Raw genomic sequence first — 27,110 nt, 5'->3', positions numbered from 1 at the left:
TCACAGGGGTTAAAATAAAATGGAAGTGCAATTTAGAAACTGTAATTTATTTTTACAAAAAAACACATTTATTGTGGAACAAAATATGACAATAAGCTCTGATACCCATTTTGTCCTGAGTGTGTCAATACCTTATATGTGGTGGTACACTGCTGTATGGGCACACAGCATGGCATTGAAGGGAAGGAGCGCATTTAAGAGCAGATTGGAATTGTTACATTCTATAGGCAATCATTTTTTTTTTTAGAATTGTGAAGATGGGCTTATGTTTTGCAGGAGGACATGCACTTTACAGTTACTCTTCTGGAGGAGGAAAATAATATCACCAATTCTTGGTTAGGGTTTATAGTTTTTCTTTTCGCCGTTCACCATACCATAATTTTACTGAATAAAAACTAAATTGGCGTATCTCATTTGTTTTAGCAACGCTGTTAGAGGCATATCTTTTTTATCTTTCTGTTGACGGAGCGATTGGGTACTTATTTTTTTGTGAGAAGAGTTATTGTTTTTTTTTTTTTATGTGCCATTTTGGGGCAGGTGCCTTTTTTCACTTTTTAAAACATTTTTTATGAAGGGTTATGGTTTTTTTTTTTAATGGCGTTTACTATGCAGGTCCACTAATGCTTCAGATTTATTGTATGGATTGTTACAGATGCGATGATACCAGTGTATAGGGGCCTTTTTCTTTATCTTAAAAAGAATGTTGTTAACTTTTTTGATACTTGGATTTGAACAAACGATTGTCTGATCAATTGTTCAAGTTACAGCACTGCAATACTTATGTATTGACAAATGCGCAGTCGGATATAGTCAGGTCTCCCCGTTGGCAAGATCTGACACAACCTCAAATCTCTGAATTCTTTCAGTGGGACTGTCATGGAACCAATAGATTGCGCGTGGTAACCCTCTTACATGATGCAGCATCTAAGTGGTTAACACCTGCAAATGGCGTTATCTCCGGGTGTGGGTATTAGAGCAGGGTTTCAGCCTTACTATAGCTGACATTCGCACATTATGACCCTGACTTTGTTTGGGCTCTGTGTCATAACCTGGATGTAATATAACTAGTTACTTTCCACATCGCAGTACTATTACATCCATTTGTAGTAAGGTTGGTCAAAAAGCTATTTGTTTTTATAGCTGATCACCTGATTTCAGTTTTACCCAAAATACTAAGGCTTGGCTCACACATGGCGTTTGCTTTGTTTTTCGTGTGAATTTTTTTGTTTGTTTTGATCTGAGTCATAGCAGTGTTTTTCTTGCTTTGTTATAATGGTTTGTAAACTGTGATTTGAGTTTGTGTCTGTAACAGGAATGCAAAGCAAAATTTGCAATCAATTTAGCAACTGTGACAACTCAAACGCAATGTCCTAAACGCATGCCCTCAGAAGAAGCGCTCAAAAAACGCACCTTCACACGATTGCGGAACGGCTGCGGTTCAGCTATTTATAACGCAGCCATTATACAAGCGTCGGTTCACAATCGCTATCGGGTGTGCCCTGTGGTGACATCAAACACTACAATGCAGGAAGAGAAAGATGGAAATGCATCGGAAATGAGTGCCTGCAGCACACTGCCATGGAGGACTGGTTTACTTATGATGGCATTACATGTGATGTATGACAGCTCCTAACAGAGAGGCAGGCAGAGCAGTGACATAGAAACTTATATCACACCATAGACTGCAGTGATGTATAATGACACCCATGTCCCCTCCTCTGCCGCCCCGAGTCATGTGACCGCAGCGTGTGGTCAGTGGGGCGGGTAGCTCCTCCTCTGTCAGTGTTGTGGTGTCAGTAGCTTCTCGGCAGCCGTCAGGAGGTAAGTGTCCTGCGTTGTCCTGCCGCCATATGTCATGCATGTAGGCACAGGTTGCCCTGGTCTTTACCAGCTGGTGGCCGGGGTAGGTCTGAGGGGTGCAGGGTGCCAGTATCTGCCCGGAGGGTGCGGTGCCAGGAGCGGCTGTCACTAGATAGGAGACAGGGACAGGAGGGCTGGAGCTGCCTGTAACTGGCCCAGCCTGTTCTATGTACATAGACATCGCACATAGCTCCACCTAGATTGAGAAATCCTTGCATAAGATGACATAGGAAAGTACCACATATACACAGCATGGGGGAGATTTATCACAAGTGTCTGACAGCAGAATTGCTCTAGTTACCCATGGCAACCAATCAGAGCTCCTCTTAAATTTTCCCCCAGCTGTTTAGAAATTGAAAGCTAAGCTCCCATTGGTTTTCATGAGCAACCAGAACAGTTCAGTTCTCAGACATTTCTGATAAATCTCCCCCGTGATGTCTTTGTTATTTTGAGTTTTGGTGGCAATATTTGTTTAACGTTGGCTAAGTGTCAGGCTGTGCTCAGATGTGGCATTTCTTATGCTCTATAAATAGATAATAATAGCTCCTTAATGAGAGATTTCTGGTGGATCTGCGTTTGTGACGTGAGGAGACAGCCCCGTCCATTGTGTAGTGGCAGGTTAAGGTTATTACAAGCTAAGCCAGGTTTGAAGTGGATAGGAGGGTGTAGCAGTTCTGCCATCAGCAGAGAAGTGCTGGGTGTCTCACCCCTACCAATCCCACATTAATATGATGTGGACGGGAAACTCCTTTAATACCTTACTCATGCATACATATGAGATTGTACAGGCTGTGTTACATAGCATAAGTGAAAAATAATCTGGTCTTTCAATTGCAGCAAAACCACCTGCATTCAGATTTGTTTTATGTACCGTAATATAATCTTCTGATAAGTTACACCCGTAATTCCATGTTTGCCATCATAGCCTGTAATGGAAAAACATTTCTAACATTATTTGTTTCTGATCCACCATTCTGCGTTCACAGTGAAGTACCGTACATGCCTTTCCATTGGTGTTTGCATAAGTCTTTAACATATACATTAAAGTGATTCCCTAAGTGAATAATATATGTAGTGAAATCTTAAAGGAACCTGTTGCCAAAGACCCTTTTTTAGCCTCCCTCATGCTCCCACAGACAATTAACAGCATATCCTTTGCTGTATTTATTAAAGGGGTTTTACCATGAAAGAAAGATCTCAAATTTGAATCATTTGTAACCCCCTTTCTTTACAGTTTTACTCGTATGTAATATATATTTACACAATATAACTCAGTGATGGTCATTGTAAAATTCCTGGAGCACAGACACTTCACGATTCCTCCATGAGATGCTGTGTGCTGATGCAATGTGCTTAGATTATTGGGGTCCAGGTTTATCTACACTTTTATTTCGCGTTTGAACATTGTACAAGTATCTGACACATAGAAAAAGAGATGAGACAGATCAGAGATGATAAGATCCATGAGATGGATATAAAACACAATGACAGTCTCAGCTCTGCTTCCTCACCTAATTAATAAAACACAGAGTCAGCTCTGCTGCTTGTAGAGTAAGTCTCTGCACACTGCTTGCTGACAGGTGGTGTCTGTGTCTGAGCTGATCTTGCAATGCAGGGGGGAGGGGCCGGAAGCAGAGAGCACTGCAGTGTGCAGACAAGAGAAGCTTTTCATGAGAGAAGATTTACGGTCGAATCCAGGTACAACCAAAGTTATGTACACTAAGACTGATAGAGACAGATTGAATTATATCTTTGAAGTGCTGAATTTTTTAATAACGGTGAATGTGTTATTTTTGTTATCCTGAGTATGTTTAATGTTTATGAATCTTGTCTTTGTGGAAATACTCCTTTCACAATACTTTGCCAATTATACTGTCGCCCAGCCCTATTGGCAAATGCTTACAAACAAGCTGTAGGCATTTAAGGAGTAGTTCAGGTACAATAAATTAGTATCATTTCCTTTCTTAACTGCGCCGAGCTTGGTCTTAGGCAGTCTTTTTTTTTTTTCAACTTCTTTATTTAAACATTTTGAAAATATACACATATGCTATTCAATCCCAAACACAATCCATATGCATAAATATTTAATCTACCCCCCACCCGCTCCCCACCCTCCCATGGGTGATACTATTGTTTACTATGAAAGTTACAAAGACCTTTATTCTCCCTTTTACCAAGTTTCCCGTAAAGTCTCGGGTTTGTCTGTACCCAAGACCAATTGAATACGAAACAATACATAATAACACTTAGACAAAACAAAAATAAGACAAGTCAATACGAAACAAGACAGAACAAGAAGAGGGGAAAGAAAAAAAAAAAAAAAAGGGGGGGGGGGGGGAGGGAAGAAAAACGGAAACAAGGGGAAAGGAAAGGGGGAAGAAAAGGAGGGTCCCCCTTCTCCCACCTCCACCCCACACCCCCTCCACTTCCTCAAGATCATCGTCCTACAAGTAGTCTCTCATAGTCTGCTGTGTTCTGGTACTCCAACCATTTTCCCCATATTATAAGATGTTTCACAGACTTTCCCCTCGTATATGCAGTTAGCTCCTCCATCCTCCTAATCTCTTCAACTCTTTGTATCCATTCTTTGCATGTTGGCAAATTTTTATTTTTCCAATTTGTTGTTATGCACGCCCTTGCGGCGTTAATCAAGGAGATTACAATTGAGGATCTATACTTCTCTAGTGATATTTTAGCCAGGTGTAATAAACAGAGAGATGGATCCAGTTCTATTTCATATTCACCCAACTGTCTGGCTACCCGTCCAACATGTTCCCAGAGAGGGCGAATACCGGGGCATTCCCAGAAGATGTGTATAAGAGTACCTTTCTCCCTCTCACATCTCCAACACATTGGTGAAATTGATGGGTGCATTTTATTTAATATGACTGGGACTCTATACCACCTTGATAGGATTTTAAACCCTGACTCTTGCATACTAGAGGCAATTGAGGAACGGTGTATCAGGCGATAGATCTGATTCTCTTGTTGCTCAGTTATCTCAAGTCCAAGATCTCTTTCCCATTTCTCTATAGAGTTTAATCTACCTCTACTCTCTTCATCTCTTAGCTGAGTGTATATTACTGAGAGCGAGTGTGCAATATGACCTACGCCCATACATCTTTCCTCAAAGGAAGTTAATTCTCGACAAAAGGAGCTGGCGGGTGGTAAAGATTTCAAGAAGTGATGTAATTGGGTTGCCCTCCAATATCCCAAATGCCCAGGGATCTCCTGTGTGATTAGATCCTCCAACGACCACCATTCATTCTCCTTTATATAGTCCTTAGCATTTTTCCTCCCGTGCTGTGCCCAGTCCTTGAATTTCGGATCCCCTCTTCCCGGTTCAAAACTCGGATTGCCAAGAACTGGGTACAGTGGGGAAAACATTGGTGATAGGGAACTACCCTGTAGATATTTATTACATATCTTTAATCTATTCATTAGTGTCTGAGAGCAGAACTATTCTCATGGCAACCAATCAGAGCTCAGCTTTTATTTTATAAACCGCTGTGTGAAAATTAAAGCTGAGAATAGTTCTGCTGTCAGACGCTGATAAATCACAAACATTGAAACCGGTTTAGGCCTGAGACCCACAGGGCATAATGGTTGCAGGTCAGCCTTCAGCACAGTCACATCATAGAGGATGCAGTGGAATAAGGAAAAAATGGAAGCGCTCATAGGGCACCTCATGGAAGGATAAACAATATACGTGGGGAACAATAGCCCAATATGGTTATGCTCTTGCCTAATGTTATGCAGAGTGCATAACAACTAAAATCACATAGTTCAGTCTCTCCACGCTGGCTGCTCCCCTCTTCAAACACCATTGAGGTGTCAATGTCAAATAAAAAAATTTAATTTGTAGAAAAAAGAGTAATGTGAGCTCTGCATGGATAGATGGGAGATCCAAACTTTCTTAAAACGATGCTACACGTTTTGGGGGAGAACTTTCCCCTTCGTCAGGTCATGTATGCCTAATTGCTGTTAGCTGCGTTTTAATACCAACTCCTGACATTGTCTTGTTCTTCGAGCTGTATATAGCAACTTGTAGTTTGTCCTTTCCTCTACTGACTGCAATGGGGGTTCCAGCTGCCGGGACAGTGGATGTGGACTAAATGACCACTTAAAGCTTCACCGGTTCCAAGTACCTACAATCCGATGCTAGAGGTTATCCTATTTCTCAGTCTTTCGCTCATTTCGTAGACTTACATGTAATATGAATATGAATGTGTGTGAAATGGGTTGCAGCCATAACACCAAGTACTGTACTATATAGTGAATGTTTTTACAATGATGTTAGCTATCATGTATTAAGCTGTATAGGACCTACTATTTAGGGCTTTATTTCTAACAATTGTTTTTGTTTCTGCATATTTTCTAGACCTACCACACAAAATGATGAAAAAGATTGTGGACACGGCAAGGCAGGCATTTGCCACTGGAAGGTCACGCTCATTGGATTTCCGGATAAAGCAGCTACAGGCTATGAAGACAATGATTATTGAGAATGATAGTGAAATAAGAAAAGCCTTAAAGGCCGACTTGCACAAGGTTATTTAGCAATTTGGTTAAGGGTTATAATTTAGGGTCAGATCGCAGTTGTCTAATTCTGAATTCGCTTGTGCTTCTACATTGTTTTTGGTGCACTGGAGAGATAGGAAAAATTCTGACATGGAAGTGGTTTCAATGTCTGGCGAGTCTACTTTCTGGGGAGACAATGGGGCAGATTTACTTGCCCGGTCCTGTCGCGATCCAGCGGCGCGCTCTCTGTGGAGGATTCGGGTCTTCCGGCGATTCACTAAGGTAGTGCGCCTGATGTCCACCAGGTGTCGCTGCTGCGCTGAAGTCCGTCGGAGTTCACGATCCGTTGCTGGGTGTAGGTAAGTGTGTGTCAAGAGACACTTTTTTTAAAAAATACGGCGGTTTTTCCGAATCCGTCGGGTTTTCTTACGGCCACGCACCCTGATTTACGTCACGTGCATGCCGGCGCCGATGCACCACAATCCGGTCGCGTGCGCCAATAAACCAAATTCAGGGAAAATCGGTGCAAAACGGTAATATCAGGTAACCCAACTAAAAAACGCGATTCGGGCCCTTAGTAAATGACCCCCAATGTCTTGATGCTTTATTTGTGCAAATTCATAAATAAAGAAGGTAACATGAAGCCAATCAATCTTTTACACCTAGAAATATGAACCCTGTGCCAGGTAACTGTGGCCAGTTAGTTATAATCTTATATTTTGTCATAGTTTTCCATGAATACTTAGCTGGCTTCTGATTTGTGCCTCACTCCTGTGCTTAAGATTTTGCTCTGCATCCGACTGACACATGACTTGTCTCATCCAATGACTGACCTGTTCGGACAAGGGGACAACATGTGACATGAAGTTCCCTGGAAGTGGCGTCCTGTGTCTGAGAGACTAGTCATTGGAGGAAGCAGGTCATTTTACCCCAGAATTTCCAGTCAGTAGGGAGGCTTGGAACCAGAGGTATCGGAGTGTGATAAGTATTTTCTCACCTCAGCCGCGGCCCCCTAGGAATTTTTGATATTGATAAAAAACCCTCCTTAAACAGAACAATAAAAAGGAAATCATCTGATGTCAGGAGAATAACATCAGGATATAGATATATTTAACATCTGCTTTAACTGTTGAATAGTATTCGTTTTACCATTCTCATAGTGTGTTTTTTTGCAGAGTGATTAAGTCTGATCCCTATGTTTATACCCGCAGCTTTTATTTTTAAATATTTAATTTCTTTTTTATTTACTAAATATCTAGAGTGAGTGTGCTGCTTATAGTTATGAGATGATGGGACTTTTGGCGGAAATTGAGCTGATCATTGACAACCTTCATAAATGGGCCGCACCACAACATGTGAAAAAGAACCTGACTACAATGGGAGATGATGTGTACATCAACTATGAACCGCTTGGTGTTGTCCTTGTCATTGGGGCCTGGAACTATCCCCTTGTTGTTGTTCTCCAGCCTGTGGTTGGGGCCATTGCAGCAGGTAAATATTTTAACTTGTTCTCTATCACTGCTTTTATTCCTTTTTTTTTATTATTATTATTTTAAAATATTTTGTGTTAAAGGAAACCTACCACTTAAAAGTGGTAGGTTTATACACATATACTTGGCACCAGCTCAGGGTGAGCTGGTGCCAGAGCATATTTTTGTTAGGGGAACAAAGCCCCTATCGCAGAATTATAAGTTATATTAACTTATAACTCGGCGCACCGCACTTGGGCACGGCGCCGGATTCTAAGGTGCTGGAAAGCCGGTGACTTCACCGAGCTCTCCATAATACACACGCCTGCGCAACTTAGCACGGGGAAACAGGCCGTGCTAAGTTGCGTGTGTGCCGGAGAGCTCGGTGACGTCACCGGCTCTCTAGCACTTTAGAATGCGGCGCACGCACGGGCGCGCGCATGGTGCGCCGTGCCCAAATGCAGTGCGCCGAGTTATAAGTTAATATAACTTATAAATCTGCGATAGGGGCTTTGTTCCCCTAGCAAAAATATGCTCTGGCACCAGCTCACCCTGAGCTGGTGCCATGTATATGTGTATAAACCTACCACTTTTAAGTGGTAGGTTTCCTTCAAATTCCTTTGGGGGGGGATCTCTTTTAGGCTTATATGTGAACTGTCAAAAAAATGGAAAGACTTTCACCATAAAACCACATCCTACTACACCCCTACAACATGAATACACTTGCAGTAGCCCAGAGGATTAGTATGGCAGGCAGCCATTGCGCTGCAGGTTTATTAGCTAACTTCTCCTACTAGGGTGCGACCAAATGTGAAGGGAAAAAAAACATAAGCTCTACATTACTTCTTCAAAATTATATTCAAATGAATGCTACTGTATTACGCTGTATTTCCACAGGAAAATCTACTCTGAAAAAATGCGCAGCCAAATTTAGTTTTGGTCATTTATATTTCACTTTCCTTTCAAGGTAATGCTGTGGTGATAAAACCATCTGAGGTGGCTGAACACACTGCCAAGCTTTTGGAGAAAATTGTCCCACGCTACTTGGACAAGGTACTTAATTATTTACCTGGATTACTAATATGTATGTATCTATACGTGTGAGAGTCCAAGGCTGTGTTCAGATACTGCAGAATATTGTGAAATTTGCAGTGCAGTGTAAGTGGATGGGGTTTTCACAATGCTATCAAAAAATTCTGACAAAGTAAAAATGTGTTATCACGGTACTACGCACGTAAGAGGATTATTAAATGAATGTTTTACAGTTCTGTATATTAAGCAGTATGAGTCTATAAGGAGTACAATTGCATTCCTGTTAGTTTTGAGCTTGACAATTTCTGCAGTTGAGTGAATTAGTTTTGTGTAAACCAAATATGATTGTTGCTCTTATATCCTGCCTGAAAACCCCTCTTTAGCAACCGTAATGATCAACAATTAAAAAATATATAACATTTTAAGCATTAAATAAACAAATATTATGAAAAATTGTAAAAGTTTAGGAACTTAGCTCCTGATTGTCATGGAACCCTAATAATACAGGTAGCAGGATCAGAATGGCTTTTGCTGCATACCCTTCATTGAAGACTACAAGGCTTCTACAGAGGTGTGCAAGAAGAATGTAACCTCTGGATTAGGGCCAACTGGGTAGTGAGTAAGAGGCTGTGAGAGTAGCTAGAGTTCCTAATCTCTGCTACTACTCTGTATGTTTAAGGGTACATTCACACGGAGAGGAGGAGGAGCCCTTCCCCCTCCATAGGAAACAGTGGCGCACGCCCGCACACTCGGGAAAAGATCCGTATCTTCTCCCGGTGTCATCGCCGAACAGTGCCACACATATGTGGCACTGTACCGCCGCCTTTGCCTTCTATGATGATACTTTCTGCAGCTAGGATGTGAATCTGTCACCATGAAAATGCTGAGTAATCACAACAGTATATTAAAAAAAAAGTGTAATCCTACAGTACATGCATTTAATTTTGCATACATTAGAAAAATATGTATATACAGTTTATTAATTCTATGCCCTTGAGAAAAAAATACCTGCATATTCACAGTCACTGTTTCAGAATACTTTATTATTCCTTCTGTTGTAGGAACTCTACCCAGTGGTAAATGGAGGGGTACCAGAGACAACTAAGTTGCTTGCTGAAAGATTTGATCACATTTTCTACACTGGGAATACAAGTGTTGGCAAAATAATCATGCAAGCAGCAGCTAAATTCCTGACGCCTGTCACCCTTGAACTGGGGGGGAAGAGTCCATGCTACATTGATAAGGACTGTGATATTGATATTGCCAGCAGGTAAGTGTCACTGGGATCAAAAGTCAAGGTTTATGAGCAGCCTCTGTTTTAAAGCAGGTGAATGTTACTAAGATATTCAAAGTCAAGGTTTGTGAGCAACCTTTGCCCTGGTAGGAATCTGGTATCGCATGTCCTGAGTTTCATTTAGGAATTGTTGTTTATTTCAGATCATGTATGAATGATGTACAGCTCTATGTCTGTTACAAGTGTTTACAGTATAGTTTGTGAATTTACAGACAAAAATATATAATTGAAACAATTCTTATGAAACACATTAAAGTGCTTGAAAATGTATCTAATACATTTGGGGAAGAAATCACCACCACATAATATAAAAAAAATAGGTTCTTTAAACAAAAGAGTTAGTGTAACACTCAACTCATCACTACAACAGCGTAACACTCAGCTTGATATTCTGCCAGGCCCACCACATTTGTTCAAAGAAATTTGCTGAAATTGAACATCTTTTTGTCTAATCACAACCTCAGGTCATTCCCTCTCGAGACAAGCTCCATTATCATTACTAATCTTAGTGTTTAGATGCAAAGGGGGTCATTTATCATACTATGGCACTGGGTACACCGGGGTATGATGTAATACCCGCCCCTCTGTTGGGGCAAATATATATGAGAAGGCTCTGCCTGCCTTGAAACATATGAATTCAAAAAGTGTGGCAGCACTCGGGGAATGACGAGGTAACTCAGGTGCACTTCCCAGGACCTGGACCAAAGTCCATCCATACATAGAGCAACAAAAAATGGCAGCACTGCTTGCTTGAGAAAGGCTCCAGGTAGCTTTTGACACTTGTGTGAATAAACGAGTACGTTTTTTGTTATTCACAAATCTCGGAGTGCTGCCATTTTTTGTTGAGATATATATATCTCCTTATTAGGTTAATGCTAAAAAAACCAAAGAATATAAAACCAGTCCAATTAAATGGAAAAGTTGAGAGTGTTCAGCTGTGCCTTGTGTGTGCATCCACAGGGGGACAATGGCCACTGTGGCTAGCAGGACCCTGCTTCTGGGTAGTATACAACAGAAAGTTACTTCTTTTCCACTTGTTCTACAAGGTTTTTGCATTGTCTTAATATATTTGTATTGCTGTGGTGTTTACCCTACAAAGATCTCTTGTTTGTCCTTTTATTATTTATGAAGTCATTTATAGCTGCAGGTATAATTTAGTAGTCTCTATATTCAAATATTCATGTGCTTTAGTATATGTTGTTTTAGGGCACTCCTGGAGCAATGTATATTACAGTTGGTACTATCAGAGCATGCAGGATTGTTATGCTCACAGTGTTGTAGTGATACACACCAGATATGTATCCAGAACTGTGACTGCATAGACCAGCTGAAAAAAAATTATCTGGTCTTTTAACCCCTTAGGGACATGGCCCTTTTTCGTTTTTGCATTTTAATTTTTCACTCCCCACCTTCAAAAATCTGTAACTTTTTTATTTCTCCATGTAAAGAGCTTTGTTTGGGCTTGTTTTCTGCGTAACAATTGCACTTCGTAGTGATGGTATTTATTGTTCCATGCCGTGCACTGGGAAGCGGGAAACAATTCTGAATGCAGTGAAAATGATGAAAAACCGCATTTGCGCCGTTTTCTTGTGGGCTTGGATTTTACAGCTTTCACTGAGCACCCCAAATCACATGTCTATTTTATTCTTTGGTTCGGTACAACCACGAGGATACCAAATTTGTACAGGTATTATAATGTTTTCATACATTTAAAAAAATTAAAACCTTCTGTACAAAAAAAAAATCTTCATTTTGCCATGTTCTGGCACTTATAACTTTTTCATACTTCAGTGCACGGAGCTGTGGGTGGTGTCATTTTTTGCGACTTTTGATGACGTTTTAATGCTATCGTTTTGAGGACTGTATGGGCTTTTGATCACTTTTTATAGAATTTTTTAATTTTTCAAAATGGCAAAAAGTGGCTTTTTCGACTTTAAGGCGCCAATTTCCGTTACGGGGTTAAACGCCGGAAAAATTCGCTAATATATTTTGATAGATCGGACATTTTGGGACGCGATGATACCTAAAGTGTTTATGATTTTTACTGTTTATTTATATCAGTTCTAGGGAAAGGGGGGTGATTTAAACTTACTTTTTTTACTATTTTTTTTATTTTTTAAAAATATTTTTACCATTATTTGAGATCCTCCAGGGTAATTTAACCCTGCAGGGTCCGATTGCTAATATTATACTACTGCATTGCAGTATATAGCTATTTTACAATGATTTTTAATAGCCTGCCTTCTGCTGGCTATTATAAATCATTGCACATGGCAAGCCTATGAGTCTCAATGTGACTCTAGGCTACTCTAGGTATCGAGTATCATAATACTTCTCTGATTTCTCAGCTCTGCTAACTTACCTATAACACACTCAGAGTCAGCTTTGCTCTCTCACCTAATCAATAAAACATACAGTCAGCTATGCTATAAAGACCTTATCTGCCTGTAGCTGGTAGAGTAAGTCATACTGCTGCTTGCTGGCAGGAAGTGCCTGTGTCTGAGCTGGTCTTGTAACGCAGTGTGCAGACAAGAGAAGCTATTCATGAGAAGGATCCGACCATAGTCAGATACAGTCCCTGACAAGGGGCAACCAAAATTTTAAATACCAGAACTGATAGAGCCAGGTTGGAATTATATCTGTGAAATGCTGTGTTTTGGTTAATAACAGTGAATTAGAGAATTATGTTATTTTGTTATCCTGAATATATTTCAGAATTTTGTCTTTGTGGGAATACCCCTTTAATAGGTCATAAATTTAGGTAAAAACAACTTTAGATTATTTTGAAACATGTTAAGGAACATATCTTTTTTTTATTCTTTTGTTTTTACTTTGTCTTAAAATGTAAAACTATAGTTTTCAAAGAGAGTGGACTATTTTATCAAGTATGTTCAGCATATCAATACATATGTATATGTGCCATGATATGGTAATTGGCGTGTTTGTTTGATTTGTAAAGAGCTACAGAATGATGGCGCCATATTAATAAAAATTATTATTATTATGTAGACGTATAACTTGGGGGAAATTTGTCAACTGCGGACAAACCTGCATCGCTCCTGACTACGTTCTATGTGATAAGTCAATTCAAGGTAAACTGATAGAAAAGATCAAGGAGACACTAAAGGTATGTCACATTTTGTAATTTATTTTATTTAATTTTTTTCATGTAAATTCCTCAATTTTTCTCTACATTGAATCTAGACTTCTAGTTTAAAGGCAATCTACCTTTGCCATAGGGCAGTGGTGTCGAACCTATGGCACGGGTGCCTCTTTATGGGCACCCGTACCATCACTCTAGCGCAGAGTTCACCAGACAGGACTCAAGCCTCTTGCAGTCCCAGGAGGCCCAGGACCCTAGAAGGAAACTACAATGATACTCTATTGTAGTGGTGTCCTCAGGTGCCTATCCAATTTAAACCTGTGAGAGAGCAGGGAGTAATAAGTTAATACTTAAATTGTCGCATTGGCACTTTGTGAAAAATACATGGGTTTTGGTTGTAGTTTGGGCACTTGGAGTCTAAACAGTTTGCCATCACTGCAATAGAGCTTTAATCACCATTAACACTACTGGGTATTTCCCATCAGGGTGAATACATCCCTATGTTTATTGAGTGATGCTGTGCTGTACTTTTATTAACTAGTTGCCGTCCAAGACATACTGTTACGACAGCTGACGTTCTCCATGAACCCAATGACTCGCCAAAATTATGATTTTTACCTATCTTGTCCCACATGAAATGCAATAAAAAGTGATCAAAAAAGTATCCATTTGAAAAGTACATGTCCCGCAAAAAAGCAAGCTAACACCAGAATAACCAGTAGGTTATAGCCACCCCAAAATAGTATCACTAAAAAACGCATCTAATCCCGCAACAAATAAGCCCTCACCTTAGGCACAATTAATAGAAAAATAAATATTTTATAGCTCACAAAAATTTGCCAATTAACCAACTAAAAACCACAAAATTCTATAGGGAAAAACTATCACCCTCCTTTCCTTCTGTGCCTCACTGTGCATTCATATAACAAGTAACATCCCCTTGTGGAGTGTCTCCATACTCGGGAGACTAATACTGTAGCAGTTACTCACCCAGCAGCAGCTTCCAAAACGTTTTCTTTATTCAAAACACATAGGAGGAGACAAGGGGCAATGAAACATATTGCTGTATCTCTCCATTTTCACATCCTCCAGCTTGACATGCTCTGGAGAAATTGTGTAAGAAATTTTAAGATTTGTTTTTCTCCTTTATCTTTTCTGAACGTGTAAACTTTAGGCCAAGATGGTTGTATTACTGACAAAATTGGACCATTCTAATTTTTACCTCCATTTTGTTTTAATTACTATGAAGATTTAAAGGGGTTAACAAACTTCCTAAAAGCAGTTTTTTTAATAGTTTGAGGGGTTCAAATTGAAAATGGAGTGATATTTGGGGGGTTTCTCATATTATAAATTTTAAAGCCCATTAAAAACAAAAAAGTAAATCCTGAAATGATAAAAACATAAAGCGGTCATATGGGAAAGGCACATATGTTGCAAGACATAGAAAGTGAAATGGCAATTGCCTGTTATTTGTAGCTTGGCTTAAAAATTACATTCTTTATTCATCTAGGACAATTACATTCCAGGGAAGAGGGAATGTGATGCTGGTGGAAATAAACTGTTTCTTTGCACAGCAGCACTTTGCCTCTCCCCTGGAGAGTGTCTTTTCACTTTTTATGCCTTGCAGCTTCTATATATGTGACAAGAAAACAATCTCGGAATCACTTTGGTAAGTTAGTGTTCAGAAGTTATAACCCTATAAAGCGACTTCAGATTACAAAAAATGGGGCTGAGTTTAAGCTACAAAATGGCTACGTCCTTAAGGGGTTAAACATTAACATTAATATTTATTGAAATGAAGGGCTAGTGCCCCAGCTATTACATGCACCCTGGAACACTTCTCCCTGGCCATTCATGCTCCTTCACTTGCTCGCCCTCCTGCTATGTCGGAAATCTCTTTGGTACAAGGCTAGAACTGTGTGCTGCCATGAGATGTAGGTCCCCACAAACTTGCTACATGCATGTGCAGGATTTACCACATCAAATCCTGAACGCATGTACTGAACTCTACAGGTTTAACAGTTTTAGGGTCAGGCTGGTAAATCCTACACACACACAGCTAGTTTGTAGAAGTAAACTTGTCAGCAGCAGGCCTTAGTTCTGAAAACTTAGCCTCCAGTGAGTAATGTGTAAAATAGTGTGGTGTAACATGGAATTGACTACAAGACCAAGTTTTGTTTATCTCACTAGGAATTTTATGGTGAGAATCCCAAGGAGTCTCAAGACTATGAAAGGATTATTAACCAACGCCACTTTAAGCGTGTTCTTGGCTTACTTCAGGGGGAGAAGGTTGCTATTGGAGGGGAGCATGAGGAGTCAAGTTGTTATATAGGTATGTATTACTATAGATGGTGATTATACAGTTATAGAATCACATCAATGTTTACATGGAAACTAGAATTAGATTAGGTCAATATGAGTATGATGATTGAATCTGCTCAAATTGCGTTTTCTTGCATCCTGTAGCCAAATAGTGTACAGCTACTATAGAAGAGATTAAGCAGCAGATAGGGTAGTATGTTCAAATATATGGAGTTTATTTTATTAAAACATACTCACAAAATAGAATAAAAACATGCGCATATAAAATCCACCATGTGGACGCCAGACTCGCTAGTTCGCCCGACCCAGGGTTTTAATAAAATAAATTCCATATATTTGAACATACTACCCTACCTGCTGCTTAATCTCTTCTATAGTAGCTGTACACTATTTGGCTACAGGATGCAAGAAAACGCAGCTTAAAACTGTCTGAATAGCGATCTATTCCCATCCAAATACCGTTTGTGTGGAAGTGTACTGAAGAATTTGGAACATAGTTGGGAAAGGAGTGAAATCATCGATTTATCAAAGGATATATAAAAGGACACACAAGGAGCTCCGGTCAGACTGTTTTATTTTTACTAATTGCTAGATGTGGGATCCATCTGTGACTGTTTGGCAGTTCCTATAGGGGATAGTGTGCATCACAAAAACACTTTTTCTTCTGCTCAAATTGCATTTGAATGTTTTGGTTCTTTGAAGCCTTAAAAGGGTTTTCCCACAAACAGAAGTTAGGCCCTATCCATGGGATAGGGCCTAACTTGCTGATCAGTGGGGGTCTCGGTGATGACAGCAACACAGATCACGAAAACGAGGGATCCGATGGGGACCCATGTACCTCTGTCGGACCTCTCGTCGCTTCGTCAAAGTAATGGAGCAGATGTCCAGACATGACCGTTCTGCTCCATTAAACTCTATGGAGGAAAACCATGCCTCTTTTAGCTACCTTGTAAGGCAACTCCCTTTACATCAAGCATAACCCACAAGAGGCCTTATGAACTGAGGAGACCCAACCAGGTCGAAACAGCGCTGTCTGTAATGCAGTAGATATACTGGTTTGGTTTTAATCCTGCATCATGTCATAAGGCCTCTTGTAGGTCATGCTTAATGTTAAGGGGGCTGCCTTACAAAGTAGCTAAAAGACGTGTGGTTTTCCTTATCCCATCCTGGAAAACTTTGCATATTTTCCCAGAATCCGAGTGGAGCATCCATGGCAACAAGACTCCACACGCCTACATGGTGGCCTTCATTGGCAGTCTCCGTAAGGAGAACTCTTACTTCCCAACCACTTATAGTGACATAGGGCAGATTTGAAAAATGGGGCTGTGTCCTTGAGTCCTGAAGGGGTTAATAGAAATGTGTTATGTCTGTCTTGTTTGTTGGAAGTAATTAGTATGAACAGATCACTTATTAGAGACTTGATGTTTTTTAGCCCCAACTGTCCTTATTGATGTGAAGCCAAATGCAAAGGTAATGCAAGAAGAGATTTTTGGACCCCTGCTACCTATAATAACTGTGAAAGATGTAGATGAAGCCATTCAGTTCATCAACCAGAAAGAGAAGCCACTTGCACTGTATGCTTTTGCAAACGACAAAAAGGTACTTGGTTATCCATGTGTACAAAATCTGGGACCTGATTGTTAATACTAAACTATTATAAAATAAGATGACATAATTCCAGCTCAAAATATTGCCATACATTATGTGTGCAATATTTTCTGTTTTAGAAACCTTACTAGGCAAGGGGATGTTCATCAGATTCTGCAGTAACATTCAAACATAAAGCTCAACTTTATGTGAAGATATGTAGAATAAAGTCACCTGACTCCAGCAATGACTGCTACACACATAGAATATCAATAGCCAAATACGAACCTCAGAACATACGCCCCATAGACGGCAATGGCCGCACGGAGCGATACAGTGCACTCCGTACACGGGAAAAGGTAGGACATGTCCTGTCTTTCCCCGTGTTACAGCCCGTACCCAGTGCGTTTCTATGGAGAGAGGAGCGGTCACCCCGCCTCCTCTCCATGGCACCGGATGTATGCCCGGCTATAGCTGTGTGGGCATACGTTTGTGTGCATGTAGCCTAAGATTCACTAGTTATCTATTCTTGACCACAAGGGTCCGCTATACTGTTGGAGAATAAAGCAGAAATATTTCAAGATACCATTGCGTGTCTATTGATTTCTCAACAATTTACAACAAAAACATTGGACCCACTGTCACGGCAGGGATTTGGAAACAATAATTTACACAGAAAGCCACCTAAGGCAGCACAAAATTACCCATATCCGGACAGATAACAAAATTCTAAAACGTCACTTTTATTATTATTCAGTCTTAAAAGTGGCAGTAGAGACACTACTAACTGCTATTGATTTCTCTGCGCAGTACACTGATACCTTGAGATTTATTGATTTGGGTCTCCTCCTGTAATACCTGTTGGGGTCGGATCAAGTAAACCTGACAACTGCAACTCATTTATTTTAATATAAAGCTGCAGCATAGCAGAATTGTGTTTCAGTTGGACAATCCCTTTAAGTTGACCAACCAGGAGGTGGTATAAATAAACATTTCTGGCAAGATGTGCAATATATCATAGTCTAGTCTGTTACAGTGTGTACAGTGTGAGCTGATATTACTCTCTTATTAATGAAATAGACTCTAATTAGACTTCATGTTTCAGATAATAAAAAAGATCATTTCTCAGACATCAAGTGGAGGAGTCACCGGAAATGATGTTTTTATGCATTTCACAGTAGCGGAGTTACCATTTGGTGGTGTTGGTAAGTACTTGTTAAAAATGAGTGACTTATATATATATATATATGGTGTATATATATATTTTAAAGGAAATCTGCCATCAATCTCAAGCATGATAAACCAGTGACACTTACACAGACAAGGGGCCTAAACAAACCAAACATCTTACCTATGCAGAATCCAACCTGGCGAATTGTGAAGCATAAATAACAGTTGGGTATAAAAATAAACTTCATGAGGTTACCATGACCCACTGAAGACATGGGGGGGTTTACACAAGGATGTCATTTTGGTCTCATACTGGCGTTACAGGAGAATTTCATGTATCTACCTTCTAAATCTATCATGATAAGCCAGGGAAACTTACTCATAGATCTAGGCACTGTGGCTCTGGTAATCTTCTTATATGTGTTATCCATGGTCTTCCTTCCTTATTGAATCAAGATTTTAACCCCTTCCGGCCCTTTATCGTTTTTGCGGTTTTTTTCCCTCCCCACCTTCAAAAATCTATAACTGTTTTTTTATTTTTCCATGTAAAGAGCTGTCTTTGGGCTTGTCTTCTGCGTAACAAACTGCTCGTTATAGTGATGGTATTTAATATTCCATGCTGTGTATTGGGAAGCTGGAAAAAAATTCCAAATGCAGTGAAATTGGTAAAAAAAAACACATTTGCGCCATTTTCTTGTGGGCTTGGAATTTTTACGGCAGTGCGCCCCAAATGTCATTTCTACTTTATTCTTTCGGTCTGTGCGATCACGGGGATACCAAATTTATATAGGTTTTATTATGTTTTCATACATTTACAAAAAAAACCTGCACAATTTTTTAAAATTTATTTTGCCATCTTTTGGCAAAAAAAGATAACATTTTTATATTTCACACCAGTTAAAATTTCTTGGTTGTCTTGCACACATATCACCAATAGTTCTCACACAAACTGCTTTGTAACATGCACATACCTCTGCTATACATGCAGAAAAACACACACAGCCCTGCTACATCAAACCTCTGTCGTTGGTCATGTGATGTCACATAGCTCTGATTAATCTCTGTGATGGAGAATTTTTGTTTCTGATTTTATAAAACCCAAATCGGACTTTTTTTTTGTGCCCACTGTTAGTTTAAAAAAGGAATATAAAACTTTTTTAAACTCATTTTTGGGGTGACTGGTTATAATTTCTTTTTAAAGAGGACCTATCAATCCTAGAATGTCAGTAGATATCCACAGAATTGTACATGAATAAGCTGGCACTCACCCAACCCAAAACAATCTATGGGAGTTGGACTAGAGGGAAATGTTGATCTAGGGATTGTTCTGATTTGGAGTCGGAAATAAATTTTTCCCTAAATATAGGATAATTGGTATTTGTCTTAAAGGGTTTTTTGCCTTCCTCTGTATCAACACTAAAACAAAATATGGTTTGAACTAATCTATTTTCAACCATATTGAATATGTGACATGTAATATGTGTATATGTAACAAAATAAAACTGAGGGAAAATGGGAAAGGGATCACGGGGGCCATGCTGTACAGAGGCTACAGTGTGCCATTGTCAATTATTCCAAGAATCATGACAGGAGTTGAAAAAAATATAATGGTTAAATACCTACATGTTAGAATATTGGCTGTGAGATAAGGCATGAGATAAAACATGTCTGTGTATAGCTGTAAGAACATGTGTATATTTTTCTGTTGCTATTTCTTTCTTCTGGATTATATCTGCCTGCTTCAATATCATACACATTTTAGCCTTTTCATGCTCATGAATTGAAATTCCTTTTTCATATGGCAAAAAAAAAAAACATGAGTACCACATTTTGTTTTCCTTTTCCTGTTCAGGGAACAGTGGCATTGGTGCCTACCATGGCAAACATTCATTTGACACCTTCTCCCACAAACGGTCTTGCCTTATCAAGTCCTTATCAATGGAAGGTGTTAACAAGCTCAGGTATCCCCCTTACACTCAGAAGAAAGTGGATTGGGCCAAGTTCCTTTTGATGGGCAAAGTGAACAAGAAGAAACTGGGTCTTGTGCTCCTGCCATTTGTTGCTGTGGTAGCAGCTGTCATTTTAAAGGTGAGCATTTCTGTATACAGGCAGTCCCCAGGTTACTTATAAGATATGTTCCTTGGGTTTGTACTTAAGTTGAATTTGTATTTAAGTCGGAACTGTATTTTGTATAATTGTAGTTTCAGACAAATATTTTTATTTGGCCCAATGACAATTGGATTTTCAACATTTTTTGCTGTAATGGGAGCAAGGATTATCAATAAAGCTTCATTACAGACACCTTACAGCTGATCATTGCAGCCTGGGACTAAAGAAAAGCATCCAGAGAGCTTCACCAGAGGTCACAGTAGACAGAGGGGCCAGTCTGTAACTAGGGGTCGTCTGTAAGTCGGGTGTCCTTAAGTAGGGGACCGCCTGTAATATGTTGGGTAAAGGCAGAATTAGAGGTATATGCCAGACCCTGGAGACTGAAAAGATTAATCTTTCTTTTATTGTCTAATTTTTTATTTTGTAGTTGCATATTTATTTTATGTTGTGTAAGACTTGAAGCTGCTTCACACAAGCCAGAAAACTATCAAAGAAGTGACAAAATCACACAATTCATGTCCCGGAATAGATGTCAGTCTAAAAACCTGCAGTGCTATACTTTCTGTAATATCATGTTATATTGATGACAAACCCCACCTCCCACCATAGCGGCCACTAAAGCTTTACTCAAATAACCCAAGTTATTTTGTATACATATTATATTATTTTATACCACAGAAAATAATAATTTTTTTTTTTGGGTTTCTCAGAAATATCGTTGGCAACTGACAGGCAGAGGGCTTCAGCTTGCGTTTGCTGTTCAGAGACTGTGCTTTAAGCAAGATCAGTAACAGATTTCAGGAGGCAGCGTTCACATTTACTTTAAGGTATGCCATCCCAGAACTTTTGGGAGCATGCCTATTTCTTTGTGCAGTGCAGGTTCATATAAAAACTTGTTGTACTTCTAAATCCGATCAGTAAAAATTGCTCAATTCCCCCCCCCCCCCATCCCGCATTAAGGTTTCCCCATGAAGATTCATATTTCATTTATTTACGATCGGAAGAAATGCCTGAAGTGGGATATTTGTATTGTGGAAATTGAATTTGCTTCACGTGTGTATTTTATACATAGTTGTCACATAACTCAAGTCCCTTAAAAATATAAAAATCTGAATGTTGTTTGAGGTAGGCATTGGGTTAAACTGATTTTTATGGAGCAGCATATATTGTAGTGACTTGTTGGGTAACTATATTGGAGCTTGGTATTTGCACAACAAGTTGTATTCTATACCTTTTGAAACCTGCATTATGTATTTTCAGTACTGCAATACAAAGATGTATGGCATTGTTTATTAGAGTTTGTTACTTTATACCTGCGTGTAATCCGATAACACCTGATAGTCACCATGATGTTACAAACCCTGGATATTTTCTTAATCTGTGTCCTTTTTGGGATTTTGCATACAATATACATCTGAACCTGTTGGAATGAAAGGGCTTTAAAAAGCTTTTCAGCTACTATTTTAATTTAATAACGCTCTATCAACTACACAACCAGAATAAATCAAGTTTATAACCTTTGCTGTCCCTGAGCGCTAAATTTATAGTGCAAAAATCAATGGCCTAATTGGTTTTTCTCCAGTTCCTAGTAGAAAGAGTTGCGTTTTTCAAGTTAATCAAATCTATAACTGTGGGTTCATCATTAATATTTGTTTTTGTATGTATTTATTGCTTCGAGCATTAGACATCTTTACAACCCGCTCTGTCATCTTTGTTATTGGTTAGAGTTGAGAAGAACAGCACACAGATAAACACACATTTTCAGGAATAATCCAGCATGTGTGAATGATGCACATGTCCTATACAGGGCACGAACAAGATTTGATTCACAAGTCTTTTTGACACAAAAAAATCCACACAAAAACATCATTAACAATCTCAGTATTTAATTTCCCTTTATCATTTTAAAAGTACCGTATATACCGGCATATAAGACGACTTTTGAAGACTGAAAAATCTTCAGTCTGGTCTGGGGTCGTCTTATACGCCGGTAATGTTTCTTCTCACCTTTTCCGCAATCCACCGAAGCTCCGCTGCTACGCTCCGGCCGCCGGTGACAGCTCCGTGGGTGCCGGCGTCGCAGAGAATACGACGTCGGCACGCGGCTGACGTCATATTCTGTGAGCCACCAGCGCTCAATGAGCTGTCACCGCCGGCCGGAGTGTAGCAGCGGAGCTTCGGTGGATCGCGGGAAAGGTGAGAAGCGGTTTTATTATTAATGTGCCAAGCAGGCTGGCTATATAGAGAGGGAGGCGGCAGGATGCAAACTGGGGGGGCCGGCACAATTGGGGGCCGCCAGGCGGTATAATAGTTGGCTGTATACTGGGGGTACAGGCTGGCAGTATACTAGGGGGGGGCAGTTTGGCTATATACAGTGGGGCTGGCTGTATACTGGGGGTACAGGCTGGCAATATACAGGGGGAGCTGGCTTTTAGAAAAGGGGTAGTCTTATACGGCGAATATATCTTAAACTCTATATTTTTAACAGGAAAGTAGGGGGGTCGTCTTATACACCAGGTCGTCTTATACGCCGGAATATACGGTAGTTAAAAAATTGTAAACACATTTGGGGGAATTTATAATTGTAACAACAGTTTTCTGTCATACAAATGCCTCCTATTTGCCTCAACTTATATTTGCAACCTTTGCCAACATACTCCTCTTTTCACAATCGCCTACTTACACCATGGATTTATTACATGAAGGCATATTTAATAAACTGTGCACAATAGACCATTTTGGGTGTTGTAAGCTATCCACTATTTGTCCAGCTAGCTCACGGCCCTATATATCATTGTGTGCTTGAGGCCCTAGACACAAATTCGCTCCAATCTCTTCCTGGTGTAGGAAATAATTAAAGGGAACCTGTCATCCCTTTAGTTGCTTGGGACTGCAAGAAGAATTGGTGGATTTGGTCCTGTTTGGTGAAATTGAGCGATGGACTGAGTGCCCACAGAGAGGGCTCTGAGTGCCACCTCTGGCATCCGTGCCATAGGTTCGCCATCACTGATCTAGGGTGCTGATGACCGATGAGGCCCCTTAAAGTTGAGAAGTATGACAGTGTGGCTTAAATCCTTAGATCAGGAATAGAACAGACATGTAAAGAAAAATTCCTAACTTTCATAATTTTATTATATGTTTGTGGAGTCCATTTTATCACGACCCCACCAAAATTGTCACTGACTCCACATCCTGTCAGATAGGGTATGAAATATTCTTTCTAGAATTCCTTCTTTTATGTGAAATCTTACCTGTATACCTATTAAAAACAAAATCTCCTCCAAAATCTCCTCAGGCAAATATGACTTTTTGACTCATTTCCACATGAAATGAGTTCATTTTAATCATTAGAGGGGACAGTGAAAACAAAGGTGGGAAATGGATCTTTATCTGCAGATTGTATTTGCCAATATGTCTTTAGTATCTACCAGTATCTCCATCTGTCACATCATATTAAAGTTGAAATTCTTCTCTTTAATATGACACAAAAGTATGTTTCTAAATACTATAAAACAGAACATGGAGCCTGCTGAAGTGAACCTACCCCTTCAACCGCTAAACTTAACTCATCTCATGTGAAAATGGGGAGAGAAGAGTGTGAAGAAGACGCATGTTTTTTTTATAGTATTGAAAACTGGTTTTCTGTAACTCTGGTTGTGGTACATTAGTTTCCTGGTTGGTAACTTCTGTGTGAATGACTTCTTATTCTACTTCTCTCATTAGGCCGGCCACCTAATGCTCTATTTTCTTCTGTCTAGTATCACCACCTGGGAGCTGTGTACCAAAACCAGGGAATGTGCTGTTACAATGTAATATACTATGTAATATATGTTATGTTCTACTTACCTGCAGCATGGTGGGACTGCTCTGACCTTATAAGAGGCAGGCCAGCAGCAGCTCTGGTGTTTTATAGGGGAAGCTGCAGAGAATTGTGGGTATTTCAATTGTATAAAAGGTGTCACTGACCAGCAATCTGGGGGATTGTGAATGTGGAGATTTGTGTTTTGCCTTCTGCTGGTCTGTGGAACTACAAGAGCCTGGTGATTATTGAACCTGTTATGTTATATATGGACTTTTCAAAATAAACTCCTTTGGATTATTTTCATCAAGCAAAGCCTGGTTGTGCATTGAAAAGCCTATGCCTCAGAAAGAGTCATAGTTGTCTCTTATGCATATCCTCAGGGGGCTCTTAGTTTAGTGGGGTAAAACCTGGTGGCGAGTTCTCGGTGCACAATAGTTTTTTATTTTGATTTTTTTTTGTTGCCAAAAAGTCTTAGGAGCTTTTTTAATGTTTGCATTGGTTTAGAGACAAAGTCTAAAAAAACTCCCACATGAATCCTGCTTAGTGATTAATTCCTCCATTAACATATTTTTTTTTTTTTTTTTTGCAATCTTACATATATATATATATATAAACCCAATAAGAGTATCTGAATAGCTTGTTTTTTTTAACCTAGCCCCACAAGCAATTTTTGTTAATCTCACATATTACAGTAATGTAATATTGTTGAAGTATTGGTGCAATAGTTCTATTGTCATGTAACAAATTTGCTTTATTTTGCAGATGATCTAAAATGTGAACAAGTTCACTGTGCCTGTTTTTTTTCCAATAAGGAGTCTATGCATTATATGAACACAATTACTTCCATTGTCTTCTGCTGCAACCCTAATCTGAAGCCGGCCTATCTTCTGCATATCATCTGTCCCATTTGTCCTCTGTAAGAGCATTATGTTACAGCCACAGGTCTGAACTCCCAGAAGCTAAAGCGCCAAATAGAAAATGTTGTGCCTTTAGGTTACATGTAGGTTACGGCTTAACTTAAACAATAGGCTGTGGTATTTAAGTACAAGTACGGTATCCCCGTGGCCACTGTCCCATAGGGGGAATGCTGGTTATTAAAGCAACCAGAATCCCACTATGATACCAGTGCATTCTTGCCGTCCTACTAGCAGCTCAGTTGCACAACTTTCTTTGTGCCACTTTTGCTACTAGAAGCACAGACCTGTAGCTGATAAAGCCCTGAGTATATAAAGGTGACGGATTATCTTCAACAATTAATCTTGTTACAGATATAGATGTCACTATAGAAAGAGATGCATTAACATTACATGTCATGCTGGTGGATTGAAATGCTGTGCACCTCATTTATTGAAGGTTTTAGGCAGTTTTCTAACTTCTAATGCCCTCAATAAAAAAAGAGTTTAGCCCTGCAGGAAACAGCCAGTGCGCCAGAAAATGTATTATTGTATCACAGCAAATTAGACGAATTAATAGGAGGTGCAAAGTACAACTCACTAGTCTTATACTGCAGCAGATTCATCATCCAGCATCGGACACAACTGTCTGCACTTGTCTAAAGACCGACACATTAATACATCTCCCCCCAATGTGTTATGTTTTTAATACAACATGAATCTATTGAGATTACAGTAATTTTTATAAGCTTAGTTTTGTACTACAAATAATCTTTAAATGTCATTACATTGTTGAACTCTAAGAATAAATTAGTTTTTCATGATTGTTTGTCTTTTTTTTCTTGAAATGTTTCAGCGCACATGTTACATTTTTGATCTGAAGTTATACAGTTTGACATTAACAATTCCGAGTAAAATTTTAACATGACCACTGTGGTAGTGTTTTCATTTATAGTGCATAATGGTCTAAATAATGTACTAAAATCTGTACATATATAGAGAACATGCTGGCACCACCAATGAACATGACCGCAACCAGAGTTAGCATCAGATTATTTTCTACTTGTCTAATGGCTGAATAAATTGGGGAATATGTATATTCGATCACCTCCATCGGCACTGTCTGGGATTCCTTTCCAGGGACAGAAAACATGGAAAATTCAAACATTCAGCAGTACAAAGAAAAATAAGTTTGGACGTCAAAATAACTTTACACTTCATAAAGAAATCACACTGGCATAAAACTTGGACAATAGGATGCCCCGTCACAGCTTGAGAGCCCTCAGTGCCCCACAAACCTCATTTGCACAAAAATACTGTCCTGTGCTCTATGGAACTTCTATATCGTCCAAAACCTTGTTCTATGGAGCAGATCAGTGGGACTTGCAATCCTCTGTTGATCTGATTGTGGGGCTCTCTTCTCTTCAGTCATACAGTGAGTTGAATCATACAGGGCTACATACTCCTTAAAGAATTCACTGATTCCCCACCACAGCATAAAGATATTGTTATGGAAAATAAACTTCTCAGTCTCCCATAGATTACGGGTTGAGCTCTCTCCGTAAAAAAGCGGATGTCTGCTGTATAATACAGTGGACACCCGCCTGTTACTGCCGCAGTTGGTGCTGGCACTGATCATGGCAGTCAACCTGTTAATTACCACCGTCAAACCCGACCTTACTCACCATTCCATGGGCGCCACCATCTATAATGGCTGATCTCCGCCCCAGGGATGTCAGAGGGTGGAGATTGTTAGCCATGACCAACAGTCTTATTGTGACTTGTAGGCTTGCCACGTGTAATGATCTTTAATAGCCAGCAGATGGCAGACTACTTAGAGATCAGCAGAAATATTGCTATTTACTGCAATAGGGTAGTATTGCAGTATATAATATTAGCAATCAGACCCTGCAGGGTTAAAGTATCCTGAAGGGTCTGAAATAATGGT

General features: G+C 39.6%; 1 protein-coding gene across 2 annotated transcripts; it reads left to right on the top strand.

Moving 5' to 3' along the window:
- The first annotated feature begins 1,696 nt into the window (after window positions 1-1,696).
- ALDH3A2 (aldehyde dehydrogenase 3 family member A2) lies at window positions 1,697-25,986 on the top strand. 2 transcript variants are annotated; one of them, XM_072136411.1, is made up of 12 exons: window positions 1,697-1,821; window positions 6,242-6,411; window positions 7,641-7,872; window positions 8,818-8,903; window positions 9,944-10,152; window positions 13,186-13,303; window positions 15,470-15,611; window positions 17,034-17,200; window positions 18,294-18,393; window positions 20,211-20,446; window positions 21,178-21,294; window positions 25,032-25,986. In XM_072136411.1, the coding sequence occupies exons 2-11, from the start codon at window positions 6,256-6,258 to the stop codon at window positions 21,256-21,258; spliced, it is 1,527 nt and encodes a 508-aa protein (XP_071992512.1). In that variant the 5' UTR covers window positions 1,697-1,821; window positions 6,242-6,255; the 3' UTR covers window positions 21,259-21,294; window positions 25,032-25,986. The 2 variants fall into 2 exon arrangements, with proteins under 2 accessions (XP_071992512.1, XP_071992513.1); XM_072136412.1 differs by lacking the exon at window positions 21,178-21,294.
- The last annotated feature ends 1,124 nt before the right edge of the window (window positions 25,987-27,110 follow it).

The sequence above is a fragment of the Engystomops pustulosus genome, chromosome 2 (assembly GCF_040894005.1).
Source record: "Engystomops pustulosus chromosome 2, aEngPut4.maternal, whole genome shotgun sequence".
NCBI lineage: Eukaryota > Metazoa > Chordata > Amphibia > Anura > Leptodactylidae > Engystomops > Engystomops pustulosus.
This window is presented reverse-complemented; position numbering and strand designations above follow the sequence as displayed.